At 37.5% G+C, this 15,172-nt stretch overlaps 1 protein-coding gene across 1 annotated transcript in view; it reads right to left on the reverse strand.

The window, feature by feature from the left end:
• POLQ (DNA polymerase theta) overlaps nucleotides 1-15,125 on the reverse strand; it is a 126,897-nt gene extending 111,772 nt beyond the window's left edge. Inside the window, exons 1-7 of the mRNA XM_025874979.1 lie at nucleotides 14,858-15,125; nucleotides 14,203-14,382; nucleotides 12,149-12,279; nucleotides 10,578-10,734; nucleotides 8,574-8,682; nucleotides 2,993-3,212; nucleotides 385-532 (exon numbers count right to left, since the gene is read on the reverse strand). Coding sequence (XP_025730764.1) covers nucleotides 385-532; nucleotides 2,993-3,212; nucleotides 8,574-8,682; nucleotides 10,578-10,734; nucleotides 12,149-12,279; nucleotides 14,203-14,382; nucleotides 14,858-15,035 — 1,123 coding nt within the window. The 5' untranslated portion in view covers nucleotides 15,036-15,125. The remainder of the gene's footprint in view (nucleotides 1-384; nucleotides 533-2,992; nucleotides 3,213-8,573; nucleotides 8,683-10,577; nucleotides 10,735-12,148; nucleotides 12,280-14,202; nucleotides 14,383-14,857) is intronic.
• Between the last annotated feature and the right edge of the window lie 47 nt (nucleotides 15,126-15,172).

The following is a 15,172-nucleotide window of genomic DNA, read 5'->3' on the forward strand; positions in this document are numbered from 1 at the left end:
TTCTTTTGTAGAGTTTGGAAATATAAAGAGAGATATGTCTGATTTCTCCAGAAAAATGTATATATGTGAAGTTCTATATATAATTTAGAGGCTTCAAAGATCAATATCTCAAAGCCCATGGATCCTAGATTAAGAATCTTAGTATGTGCCTGTATAAATCCAGTATTTTAAAAATCTTAAGGTTAGCCCGAGTGTATGTATACATTGTCTATAATGAGGATAAGGAGAGGATTAGTCACAAAAGCATAGTTTTGTAAACTATGTAAACCAGTGGGCAGGTGGCGCAATGATCAAAAAGAGTCATGCTTTATTTATATACTCATTAATATTACTTTCAAGCAAGTGTACTAAGTATAGAAGCTTTCATTTCCATCAGTAACTTACCCTTGGCTTGATGGTGTAGATTATAAAACTCACGGGCAATGCTATCTGCCAACTTCTCACACCATTTCTTTGATGGACAGAAAAGTAATACTGAATGGTTATCACAAATGGTCTCATAACATAAACTAACAACATGGTCCTCATCTCCCTAAGAAAGAAAGAGAAATAGTCACTCTAATGGTCCTTGCAAAACATTTTCACATCAGTTTAAAGTCACTCATTTTGCTTCATGGGGAAGGTTTTTTTCTACTGAAAGGCATAATAAAAATCAGTTACAAAGTCAATAACAAAGAAAAAGCAAGAGAAAAAGAGAAATAAACTTCCTTATAATGCAAGGTGAAAAGGAAATATTTTCTATTAATTCAACTAGTATTTATTGACTTTGAACCCTCAGCCAATGAGGATATAATGGTAAGTAAAAGAAAGTCAAGGTCCTATCCTTAAGGGGGTTAGGTCTCATTGGGGAAACATATTAAGGTACAAAACAAATAAATGTAAGATATAATTATTAGATGTACTATAGAAGAATTTTATGATGTTTCGAAGCCTCATATTTGACATAAATTTGACAGAAAAAAATCAAAGAGGTTTCTCTGCAAAAATTATTTAGCTGAGATACAAAGGAGGGGAGGCATTATTTCAATGAAAGGTAACTGGTGGACAGTGGAAAAATTTCAGGCAGAACAAAGCATATGTAAATGCCCTGTGGTAGCCCAGTGAGTTCTCAAAACTGGAAGGGGTGTTTAACCGGATTAATTAATTCATCCATCCATTCACCCAAAGAACAAACATTTACGACGTACCAGAATTTGTCCTAGGTACTGGGGATAAAGAATAAAGCAGAAAAAAAGCTCTGTCCTCAGAGTGTTACTATGCCAGTAGGAAGGGACAGATAACAAAAACAAGAAAAGTAAAACACAGAATTTTGAAAAGTGATAAAAAGAAAATGGAAAATAGGGACCAGGAATGGCAGGACACTGTAATTTAGACAAGGTGGCCACCAGGGAAGGTCTCAGAAAGTGACTTTTGAGTAAAGGTCCAAAGGTGAAAGAGTAAACCATACTGATGCCTGGGGGGGAAGGCATTCCAGAAAGAAAGAACCTGAGGTGGAAGATTCTTGGCATATTATAGAACAGCAAATAGGCTGCGGAGGGAATGAGAAGGAAAGTAGTAGGTGAGGTCAGAGCACTAAGGGGTGAGGACAGATCATGTACGGTCTTATAGCCTACCAAAAAGAGGCTGGCTTTCATTCTAAACAAAACAAAGAACCATTTCAAGGGTGGGAACATAATGGTTATGTTATCTGATGTTCATGTTAAATAGATTAGCTCCAGATTTAAGCACAGACTGAAAGGAAGAAGGTAGGAAACAGAGAGATCAATTAGGAGACGATTTCAATAATCTAGGTAAGAGTTGAAAGTGATTCAAACAGGGTGGAGGCAGAGACATACCAACAGAAAAAGATTAACAGGAGAGCAAATGAATGTGTTTACATATTTATTGAGGTAACCAAGGCACAGTCTGGTGAAATTTGGGGTACAGAGCAAAGCAACTAAGATTCCATGCCAGACATACAGACGCTACAAATGCCTATCTAGGAGAGGACTGAAACACATGAATTTACTCCTATTCCCAGTCCTAGCAGTTTCCGTACTCGGAGGCATAGCTCTACACAAAAAGAGAAGATGTCCCACTCCACAGATGATGAGTCAGGTTTTTAACTCAGGATTGAAGAATCAGACTTAAAAAAAATACTGTGAACTAAAATTTTTTAAGTGTACTTATAGGTGTGTGAGGGAATTTATAATTTATCAAACACTTCCTAGATGCCGGACAAAACCATCCTTCATTCCTAGAATAAGTATTACATCCCACTGTCTAGATGAAGATAGTATATTCAGAGAGGTTTTGTGATTCAAGTAATATCAGCCATATCAAGTGCTCTATTATGTATCAGAGGTAGGTCTGACTCTAAAAATGATGTTTTTCCCTTTTACTATATATTATACCTACTACTTAACAAAAGTTAATTTTCCACATTAGTGCTTAGTGTAAACTAAGCCATAAGAAAATCTTTTCCCGGTTAAAAAGAAAAATCTACAAAATTAGGTATTTTTTATTATTTATATTATCTTTTATTATACTTATTGGAAAAGATAATCATTTAAATTGAAGGCACAACTGGGGCACCTGGGTGGCTCATTCAGTTAAGCATCTGCCTTTGGCTCCGGTCATGATCCCGGGGTCCTGGGTTCAAGCCCTGCATCGGGCTCCCTGCTTAGCGGGGAGCCCGCTTCTCCCTCTGCCTCTGACTGTCTCTCCGCCTGCTTGTGCTCTCTCTCTCTCTCTCTCTCTGTCAAATAAATAAATAAAACCTTTAAAAAAATAAATAAATTGAAGGCACAAATATATTTCTTCTCTCACCATCACCACCAATTATTTAAGATGAAACCATTAGCTTAATATTAATAATCCTTCTAATGGATATGTAAAGTATATTCAACTACACTGCAATCCCTAATTTATATAACTTAAAAAAATGTTAACTTCTAGAAAATGCAGTCAGACGCAAAATACTAGGAGCAGCGATGTAAAAATACTGACTTACCTTCACTTGTAGATTGGGATGAAATTCCCTCACAAGCTTCATTGAAGAGTCATATATAGAATTTCCAATTTTTACTGACTCTAACAGTGGTACAGGACGAAAGTTGGTGTGGTAGAGTTCAGCATTCAACCAGGAAGCTACAATCTCCAAATTAGGAAGAGTAGCGCTCATGCCAACAATCTGCACGGCGTTAGATAGAGGACTGGCTAAATTTGCCTGGCTGTGGAAAACAAATGAAAATGATGTTCAGAGATACATAGTTGTAAATAGTGCTGCTAACAGTATTTTTGGTCATGTCCTTGGGTCCATACATCCATACATTTTTAAGGTATACAACTAGAAGTAAAATTACTGGGTTATAGATCATCTTCAATTTTATTGATGTCAAACTGTTTTCCGAAGAGACTGTACTAAAGTATCTCCATGATCCATGTGTGTTTTATTGTTCGACATCTTGTCACCACTTAGTACTGCCAATCTTTTTAACACTAGCCATTTTGGAGAATGTGTGGTAATATCTCTTTGAAGAAGTAGTTTACATTGCCTTGATTACTAATGAGATTAAGTATCATTTCATGTTTATGGACTATTTGGATACCATCTTATAAATGCCTGTTGAAGGTGCTTGCCCATTGATATATTGAGTTTTTTCTTCTTGATTTGCAGAACTGTTCGAATGTTCTGGATAATGACTTTCCTCTTTCATTAATTTTTGCTCTTGTCTTTATTATTTCTTTCCTTCTACTTTCTGTGGCATTATTTTACTATTCTAAGTTCTTGAGATGAATAATACATTAATTTTTCAGTCTCTCTTCTTCAGTAATACATGCATTTTATACTATCAAGTCCCCTTTAAACTTAAACTGCATTTCACAAGTTTTGTTAGGAGATATACTTTCAATTCAAACTATCTTCCAATTTGTACTGTGATTACTTTTTTGACCCAAAAATGGGTAAAAGTCTATTTCCCAATTTCTAGGGGACATATGCCTCTCCAATACTTATTTTTTAGTTTAATTCCATTTGTCAGAGGATATATTTTAAATTACTTAAATCCTTTAAAATATATTGCTTTATGGCCCAGCATAGAGCAATGTTTTATTATGTACACTGAAAAGAACATATATTCTGCTTTTATTTGGCAATTCTTCTACATACATCCATTAGGTCAAATTTGCTAATTGCACTAGTCATCTCTTCTATATCCCTACTCATTTGGTATATAGATAATTATCTCCATGTTTTCTCATATACTGAAAAAGAGGTGTTAAATCTCCCTAAACTGAAACATAAGAGCTCCCAGACTGAAAGAATCTATTGAGCAACAAGCACAATGAACGAAAATGAAACACCAAGACATATCGGTGTGAAATTTCACAACACTGAGGAAGAAAAGGAGCCCCTAAAAACTCCCGGAGAGAATTAAAAAATTTTATACAAAGGATAAAGGATAAGCATGGCATCGGATTTCTCAACAGTAACAAGAGAATGAAGTAAGGTCTTAAAAACTCTAAAGGAAAAATATTTAAAACCTTGACTTCTATACCTGGACAATCTATGAAATAACTGTAAGGCATTTTCAGATATGCAAACTTTCAAAAAAATCGTATGAATAGACTGTACACTGAAATAAAGTGGAACATCCTGGAAGATGTCCCCACCAAAATGAGGAAGTAAATCAAGAAAAAAATATGTTATCCAAAAAAGGGGGACTCTGACTCAAGCAAAAAGCAATAGGAATAAATGATAAAGAAAGATCCTAAAATAAGTACTATGCAGCACATATATAGTTTACCCATATAACCAGATTAGAACAATTCAGAAGTCTTTTGGAGAAATTTCAAGAAGATGAATTTGGTAGAATAGCAAAAGTGTCAGAACATATTGGATGGAGATTTACATAAGGGGGAAAGAGGCTGGGGATCAATCAGTGAAAAGGACAGAGAAAACCAAGCTATCAAACAAAAAAGATATTTATTAATTTCAGAGAAAACAAAAAGTTATTTAGAAGGTAAAAGTAATCATAATATACTACATGACTCAGTTGGCAAAGGCATTTATATAGTCCTAACAGTGTAACACTAAATACTGATATGAGCAAAATTATGGCATAACAGTATTTGGAGAATGGGAAGAATGATGAGAGGACAAAGAGAGACTGTGGGGTCAGGTGGGAGGAGATTGGGTTGGGTGAGTAAAGATTTTAGAGAAGAGCTAGATCTTCATCTTTCAAAGTAAGTAGTCAATATATAATGTGTAAAACTAAAAACACAAGTGGCTACATTTAGAAATAACACTGTAAATAAATTTTTTAAAAGCTGTAAGAGTTGAATGGCTTCCCAGGGGAATTCTACCAAACATTTCAAGAAGAATTAATACCTATTCTCCTCAAGCTGTTCCAAAAAATAGAAACGGAAGGAAAACTTCCAAACTCGTTTTATGAGGCCACCATTACCTTGATCCCAAAACCAGACAAAGACCCCATCAAAAAGGAGAATTACAGACCAATATCCTTGATGAACATGGATACAAAAATTCTCACCAAAATACTAGCCAATAGGATCCAACAGCACATTAAAAAGGATTATTCACCACGACCAAGTGGGATTTATCCCTGGGCTGCAAGGTTGGTTCAACATCCGCAAATCAATCAACGTGATACAATACATTAACAAAAGAAAGAACAAGAATCATATGATCCTCTCAATAGATGCAGAAAAAGCATTTGACGAAGTACAGCATCCTTTCTTGATCAAAACTCTTCAGAGTATAGGGATAGAGGGTACATACCTCAATATCATAAAAGCCATCTATGAAAAACCTACAGCGAATATCATTCTCAATGGGGAAAAACTGAGAGCTTTCTCCCTGAGGTCAGGAACGTGGCAGGGATGTCCACTATCACCACTGCTATTCAACATAGTATTAGATGTCCTAGCCACAGCAATCAGACAACAAAAAGAAATCAAAGGCATCCAAATAGGCAAAGAAGAAGTCAAACTCTCACTCTTTGCAAATGCTATGATACTTTATGTGGAAAACCCAAAAGACTCCACCCCAAAACTGCTAGAACTCATAAAGGAATTCAGTAAAGTGGCAGGATATAAAATCAATGCACAGAAATCAGTGGCATTCCTATACACCAACAAGACAGCAGAGAGAGAAATTAAGGAGTCGATCCCATTTACAATTGCACCCAAAACCGTAAGATACCCAGGAATAAATCTAACCAAAGAGGCAAAGGATCTGTACTCAGAAAACTATAAAATACTCACGAAGGAAATTGAAGAAGACACAAAGAAATGGAAAAACGTTCCATGCTCATGGATTGGAAGAACAAACATTGTGAAGATGTCAATGCTACCTAGAGCAATCTACACATTCAATGCAATCCCCATCAAAATACCATCCACTTTTTGCAAAGAAATGGAACAAATAATCCTAAAATTTGTATGGAACCAGAAAAGACCCCGAATAGCCAGAGGAATGTTGAAAAAGAAAAGCAAAGCTGGCGGCATCACAATTCCGGACTTCCAGCTCTATTACAAAGCTGTCATCATCAAGACAGTATGGTACTGGCACAAAAACAGACACATAGATCAATGGAACAGAACAGAGAGCCCAGAAATGGACCCTCAACTCTATGGTCAACTAATCTTCGGCAAAGCAGGAAAGACCATCCAATGGAAAAAAGACAAGTTTCTTCAACAAATGGTGTTGGGAAAATTGGACAGCCACATGCAGAAGAATGAAACTGGACCATTTCCTTCCACCACACACAAAAATAGACTCAAAATGGTTGAAAGACCTAAATGTGAGGAAGCTCTTTAGGATCATCAAAATCCTAAAGGAGAACACAGGCAGCAACCTCTTCGACCTCAGCCACAGCAACTTCTTCCTAGAAACATCGCCAAAGGCAAGGGAAGCAAGGGCAAAAATGAACTATTGGGATTTCATCAAGATAGAAAGCTTTTGCACAGCAAAAGAAACAGTCTACAAAACAAAAAGACAACCGACAGAATGGGAGAAGATATTTGCAAATGACATATCAGATAAAGGGCTAGTATCCAAAATCTATAAAGAACTTATCCAACTCAACACCCAAAGAACAAATAATCCAATCAAGAAATGGGCAGAAGACATGAACAGACATTTTTCCAAAGAAGACATCCAAATGGCCAACAGACACATGAAAAAGTGCTCAACATCGCTCAGCATCAGGGAAATCCAAATCGAAACCTCAGTGAGATACCACCTCACACCAGTCAGAATGGCTAAAATTAACAAGTCAGGAAATGACAGATGTTGGCGGGGATGCGGAGAAAGAGGAACCCTCCTACACTGTTGGTGGGAATGCAAGCTGGTGCAACCACTCTGGAAAACAGTATGGAGGTTCCTCAAAAAGTTGAAAATAGAGCTACCATACAATCCAGCAATTGCACTACTGGGTATTTACCCCAAAGATACAAATGTAGAGATCCGAAGGGGTACATGCACCCCGATGTTTATAGCAGCAATGTCCACAATAGCCAAACTGTGGAAAGAGCCAAGATGTCCACTGATAGATGAATGGATAAAGAAGATGTGGTATATATATATATATACACACACACAATGGAATATTATGCAGCCATCAAAAGGAATGAGATCTTGCCATTTGCAACGACGTGGATGGAACTGGAGGGTGTTATGCTGAGTGAAATAAGTCAATCAGAGAAAGACATGTATCATATGACCTCACTGATATGAGGAATTCTTAATCTCAGGAAACAAACTGAGGGTTGCTGGACTGGGGGTGGGGTGGGAGGGATGGGGTGGCTGGGTGATAGACATTGGGGAGGGTATGTGTTATGGTGAGCGCTGTGAATTGTGCAGGTTGAATCACAGGTCTGTACCTCTGAAACAAATAATGCAATATATATATTAAGAAAAAAAAAAAAGAAGAAGATAGCAGGAGGGGAAGAATGAAGGGGGGGAAATCGGAGGGGGAGACCAACCATGAGAGACAATGGACTCTGAAAAACAAACTGAGGGTTCTAGAGGGGAGAGGGGTGGGGGGATGGGTTAGCCTGGTGATGGGTATTAAAGAGGGCACATTCTGCGTGGAGCACTGGGTGTTATGCACAAGGAATCATGGAACACTACATCAAAAACTAATCATGTAATGTATGGTGATTAACATAACAATAAAAAAATTTAAAGGGAAAAAAAATAAAAGCTGTAAGAGTTGAAAGTAGTTGCCTCTGGGAAGGGGGATGAAGAAATGTCATTTTTCAAAATTAGCCTTGACTGCTTAAATAGAATGATATATAACTGACAAATACAAAACTGGATTTTTAAAATTTTATCATAAAAGTGGAGAACAATCCGAAATTTTAAAATGTTTACAAAATCATCTAAAATCACTCTCAGTCTTAAGTACTTCTTTTGGAACAAAAATGAACTGCTGTACATGAGTTTGTCCTAAATAGGTATTATTCTCCTTCTTTAATTTATTTAATTCATACTTACTACGCACTTCTGCAAACACTTTCTCAACACTGCTTAGAATCTCAGGAACTCAGTTATTTCAGGTACTCACCAAGATGCTGACTTGTGAGTAATATAGCAAATCTTAGTGAGCAAAAGTTCCAGCAGATACCCTCGGTGAGAGTCTCCCAGCATATGCAATTCATCCACAACCACCATTCCTAAAGAGATTATCCAGATATTAGGTTTTACAAAATTTCACAATTTCAAGAAAAATTTTAAAAGACTCAGTATCTTATATATAAGTAAGTAGCTGTCATTACTACAGTATACTGCAGGTGATACAAATTTCTAACCATAAAACAAAAATCAGATTTCACATAATGGACAATCCTTTCTCAAGACATTTCAGACATCGTAAGTGGTCCTACTGTAATGTATTCTGGATCTAAAAATCAATGATTACCTAACTCAGAGGAAACTGCCTCTCATTACTCAGATACTTCTTTATTGGCAACCTTGTAGAAATACATGTACAATGAGATATCAAATACATGCTAGGACAGTTATTCAGTGTATTGACTTTTCTATGGGCGAAAACAACCAGGGCAACCAACCATACTGATGTTAGAAAGTTGCTTAGAAAAACAAAATCAGGGGTGCCTGGGTGGCTCAGTCGTTAAGCGTCTGCTTTCGGCTCAGGTCATGATCCCGGGGTCCTGGGATGGAGCCCCACATCGGGCTCCCTGCTCGGTGGGAAGCCTGCTTCTCCCTCTCTCACTCCCCCCTGCTTGTGTGTCTCTCGCTGTGTCTCTCTCTGTCAAATAAATAAAATCTTTAAAAAAAAAAGAAGAAAGAAAGAAAGAAAGACAGACAGACAAAATCAGATCAAGAAGAAAGAAATGATTTTGAGGGATGTTTTTGTTTGATGATGATAGGTAATGAATCACTCTACCACAAAACATCAGTATGTTTTGTCTACCAGAATCCTCTTCTCCACTACTTGGAGAATCAAACCAGTCTGTGCACTTGGAATAATGCTCAAGAATTACTGAAAAGTTAGTACCAACCAATGCCTTCTTTAAACACAGTCATAAGATCATGGTTTTCACAGGCACTGGTATCCCCCCGACAAAGCCTCCCCACCTAAATCAAGATCTTTCAGACCCATGTTCTAATGGCACATGATGCTCCTTTGCCTCATCAGTAAGCTATCTCAAAAATCATATGGCATGATAAGTTATTTCAGTTTACTCACTCACTCAGTCGTTCAAAAAATATCTGTGCCAGGCACTGTGCTAGGTATATTGGATATCACATTTAATAAGATTCTATTGCAATCCTTGAGATATTTAAAATCCAATGCGGTTACAAGTGATAAGACAATTCTGATACAAACTGATGAATGTGATTTCTCTCTCTAAGCTTTATAGAGCAGAGCCATGTCTTGTTAATCTTTGATTTCATTCCCCACTCCTACCCTACCCAACTTTACCATTTAAGTTCACCAGGATCTCAGTGAGTAGCTAACTGATATGAGTTGCTGCTTCTGCTGATGTTATAATCATTCTCTTCCTGTTGCTACCTCTACCTAGAATTTCCTAAGTGGTTAAAAAAAAAAAAAAAAGTATTAAGGTAGAAAACCTTCCCAGAGTTCCAAACTCATATACAATGTCAGCTTCTATAGCTCCATACCATTTCCCTGCTAAATGGTAACCTCTAAGTAAAGGCCAAATCTAGATATCCTAGCACCAGAATATGATAATGAATACATAGTAACTGCAGATATGGCAGAACCAGCCCCAGCATGCTTCCTTCTATTCCCAGTAAAGTTTAGACAGAAAAGAAGCAATGAGAAATGACTTGAGGGCTCAAGGATATCCTCTGTGTTTTATAAAGTACAAACATACAGGGAAATAGTCAATAACAGCAAGCAGGACAAAAAACTTTTTTTTTTTTAAACACAGAGTTCCTAACATTACAGATGCCAATTCTCAACTCCGTAAGTAGGTGACAAATAAGAAAAAAATGGGATGTATAGAAATCACAACAGCTCCACTCCATTCCATCAAAAATTAGCAACAGAAAATATTTGCTTATTTCCTACTTTTCTTACCTAATAGATCCATCTTATTTTCCTCTATGAGGCGATTGATCAGACCATTGGCTCTCTCAATTGTGCAGACAGCAATATCCAAGGAAGAGAAATGCCCTGTTGGAGAGGCACTGCCCATATAACCGTCCACATTTATTCCTACTTCCTGAAACAGACTCTGAATTGAGTAAAAAGGAATAACACAAGTAAAAATACTTGAAATTCATGAATTGTAGATTGGTTCTATCCCAGAATACAGACATAAGTATCCAAAGATATTTATTAGATTACTGTTGGTTGTTCCTGGCCAGGACACACTGTTTTTTGGGGGTTTTTTTTTAGTATCACATGCTAAAAATATGAAGTTGAGAACTGACAAAACTCAGAACAGAGATTTTCTGTTAACACAGAGTCAAACAGAAGTATGCCATTTTAACGATTACATTAATACAGCACTTCCAAGAGTTATTTATAGAAATTAAAATTGGAAGAAAACTACCTTAAGCACTAAATTTTTAATCTAATGAACATGCAAGAAACTAGCTCTTTTTTAAAACACAAATGTAACATTTTAAGAAACAAATTTATACTTCATGAAAAAATTATTCTCATTATCCCACAATTTTTTATACAATAGAAGTTTTCAAAAGTCCAATGCAGTGGGACCTTGATGTTAATTTTTTTTTTTTTTTGTAGTTTAACTTTAACTAACATACCTTCTCAATAAAAAGGATCCTTTCATCATTTTGTTACTTTGGTCTAAGTTGAGAGGATGTTACCATGTAGGACCAGCTTTGTTGGCTATTTGGCCTCTGAAATAACTGTTAAAAAGATTTATAGAACCATAGAACTTTAGAGCTGTTCATTCAATAAAATGTTTCTGAATGTTACTGAGTTAACCCATAGTATTAGGGTTAAAATCCTCATTTTACCAATGAAAATACTGAGGTCCAGGAGATTATGTGCCTGGCCTGAAGATATAGTTAATGGCAAAACTGGGACTAGAACCCAGATTTTCTGACTACCAGTATAACAGTCTTGCCATTCCAACATATTTTTTCACTGCAGAAATCACAACAGTAAATGTATTCTATTTAATGAAACACTGTTATTTGTAAAAATGCCTTAAAAACCAGTGAGTAGCATACAAATGAAAAATATTATTATTCATTTTTGCAGAACAGACCGCAGGCCTGAAGCTTTACCTACGCACCAATGGATCTTGTTCTTCTTCCCCTAACTACTCCCAAATGGCCCTCAGTTAGGGTAGGATATGTTTCTTTAAACACTCTCCTTTCCATGCTTCACTCTAATTCTACTATTCAGTTAAAATGCTGTATTTTAACTTATATGTTTAGATACTAATTGAAGTATTCTGTTTACTTCCTAAGGAAAAGTTCATAAATTTTAACACAATTTTCAATAACTTTTGATTTAATGACCCTTTCTCCTTTATACAATAATAAAAAAGTTTCTCTTCATAAATGGTCAACTTTTAAAGCTACTTTGGGATGCAATACAAGAAACCTTTATTAACACAGCTGCCAATAATAGGTCTTATTACAATAATGTTCTTAGTATAAGAACATTACCTGAAGATAGTATTTCTTCTCTTTAGCCACAGAGACAAAGGGCAAAATAAACAAAGCTTTCTTCCGCATTTCCAAAACTCGCTTCAACATAAGTAATTCAGCAACAAGAGTCTTCCCAGCACTTGTAGGAGCTAAAACATATTATTCCACAAGGTTATTACAAAGAGAAGTAATATTTGATATACTGCATTAATGTTTTAAACCATATCCAGTAACTACAGAGCCTTAGACTAACCTATCATTAAGGCCCTGACTAGCATCTGAAAACTTTATTCGCTTAAATGCCCCTGACTTCAAACCAGCACTCTAGATAGCCTCACAGTGAAAACAGAAAATTATTAAACAAATCCTTTTATGAACAATAAATGATGAATACTTAGTCCCTAGCTTGTATCTACCGATCCTTTCCTTTAAGTGCTGAATGATTAAAAGCCCTGCTTTGAGGAAGGAGATAAACAAGTTTAATACACTGTGGTAGGAACCATGATAGAAGTTGAGAGAGAAGAGCTATAATGAAGTTTATGGAAAGGAAACGCAACTTATGAGAAGGGAAGGGAAGAGGAAAGGAAGGCCAAGCAAAAGAAACAGCATGTGCAGAAGCCTGGAGGAAAGCCTGGTAAGTTCAGAGGGCAGCAATTTAGTAAGCCTGAAATAAAACCAGGAGGAGTAAGAGAAGAGATATGAACATGTCACATGAAAAAGAATTTTATAATCCCACCACATAAGGAATTTAGAATTTATCCTCAAAGCAATGTAGAGTGACTAGTGAGTTTTATGAAAAGGAGTGGCAAGATCATATTTGTACTCTATAAAGACCACTTTGCATGCAGAGGCAGAATAAAACCAGAGAGAAAATATAAGCTAGTTATAAGGCTATTGCATAATCTAGAAGATGAGCAAAATCTACAAGAGGATAATAAACTAGGTAGTGTACCTAAAAACAGTAGTTAAAATCAAGATATTTGGGTGGCTCAGTTGGTGGGGCATTTGACTCCTGATTTCCACTCAGGTCATGATCTCAGGGTGGTGAGACTGAGCCCCCATCAGGCTCCACACTCAGGGAGGAGTCTGCTTCTCTCCCCCTCTCCCCCTTCTTCTGACCCTCCCCACGCACTCACGCTCTCGTGTGCACTCTCTCCTTCTTAAATAAATAAATCTTAAAAAAAAGAGAGAGAAGATTTGAGATAATATACACTGGACTTGGTGATTAATTGATGTAAGCTGGCAACCAGAAATATGAACGATACTCAAGTTTTGGTTTAAGCAGTTGAAATGGTCAGGCCATTCTACCACTGCCACCAGTTAGTATTTATTGTGTACATTCTATATGCCAGCAACTGTTCTAAGCATTCTCTCATGCTTTCTATTAATATGCTCTACGTTAATTACCACAGGCATTAACTGTGACAGTTTTCAAACCCAACCAATCTGACTCCACAGCCTGAACTTATTATACCTAATGATAACTATCGGCTGAAGCCATAATTAAAAATCTGGATGACTCACAACTTCAGAAAAAACTGATACAAAGAAAGTGCATCTTATCAAATGGTAAGTTCTGAAGTCAGTGAGCAAAAAGGTTAAAAAGTATGAATGTCAGAGTTGCCCCTGAAAGCCTATGTAAGTCTTCTATATGGTAAATTACATGTTTTTGTGTATACAACCTTGTACGAGGTCAATGTATATAACATTATACATTACAAATACATAATGTATAAGGTTCACACACTCTAAAGCAACTGAGATCAACCAGGGGAAGAGCAGATTTACATTTCCCTTACACTCTCTTCCTGGGACATGGCTGTTAAGAGGAAAGACAAGCAGAATAGCTCTCTTTAAATTGCTTTTTCGCTCCCCACACTCACCAATATAATGGAATTTCCATAATTTAAATATGCATATGATGAGACTCCACTTTTCATATTTTAAGACTTTCTCTAGTTATAAAGCACTGTTTCATTCACTTTTTAAACTACTTCATAACTACCTCAAGGGTATCCTTTATATTCATGTCATAAAGTAGTACAGAAATTAATGCACACAAATTTGATTACCTGAATAGACTAAATTCTTTCCTTCCAGGACTTGTCCAAGCAAAAGGCACTCTGCCTGCCATTCAAACATCTTTTTTACACCAAAACTGTGATATTTTTCCAGAACCGCTAGAGGAAGTCCCCAGTTTGCCAACAGCAACTTGTCTATTTGATCGTCAGGAATTGTCTGCTTGCCTTCCCCTTTCAGGAAAGAAAACAGTAATTAATAGTTGAACCTAATTCTAACATATGACTTCAGCTGTTAGTCTTCCGCTGTGTTTTGGAATTCCTACGTGTTGGACTGAGGCTATCTATATAAAGCACATCCTGACATAAAGCGCTTCCTACATAATGATCTGTAAGGAGTACTGGGCACTATTAGGCGTGAGCCCCCGACAGGCGATTAGATCAGGCCGACTAGGAAATTGTTTCTGTAAAGGTCTAAAGACCCACAAACCACTTGAATATTATTACCAGGCTGTCGCCCAATCTGCACGTCCATGTCCTAACAGAAAGAGACCTGCCACACTAGGCCAGAGTCACAAACTGAAAAGGAGAGTAGAAGTCTAGTGGGCTGTGCAAACCACGCAAGCTCTGTGCTGAAACTACACCTCCCCACACGTGGCTGGGCAGAGCTGCCCACCTCGCCCGCGGCCCCTCAAGTGCCTGGGAGTACCTGCAGCTGCGGCCCGCGGTCGGCCGCGGTCCTTCAAGCAGCGTCCCAGGCCCGGGGGCGGACTCAGCACGGGCCCCGAGGGGAGCAGGGGGCTGTCACTGCCGTCACCGCCGCTTCCCGAGGAGTCCGAGCCTGATGCTGAACGCCACCGTTTCCCACTCCAGCGCGGAAGATTCATCGCGAACTCTTCTCGGCGATTCAGGGAAAGTCATAATCCCAGCATCCTCCCGCTCCGGAGAAACCGGGCCTGGTGACAAGTGCAGCCACTATCTTCCCGCCTCGGCTTTCAAACTCAGGCCTCCCAGCCCGCCCTCG

Source organism: Callorhinus ursinus, unplaced genomic scaffold (genome assembly GCF_003265705.2).
Source record: "Callorhinus ursinus isolate GAN/ISIS: 27379988/994484 unplaced genomic scaffold, GSC_fseal_2.0 scaffold1, whole genome shotgun sequence".
Classification (NCBI taxonomy): domain Eukaryota; kingdom Metazoa; phylum Chordata; class Mammalia; order Carnivora; family Otariidae; genus Callorhinus; species Callorhinus ursinus.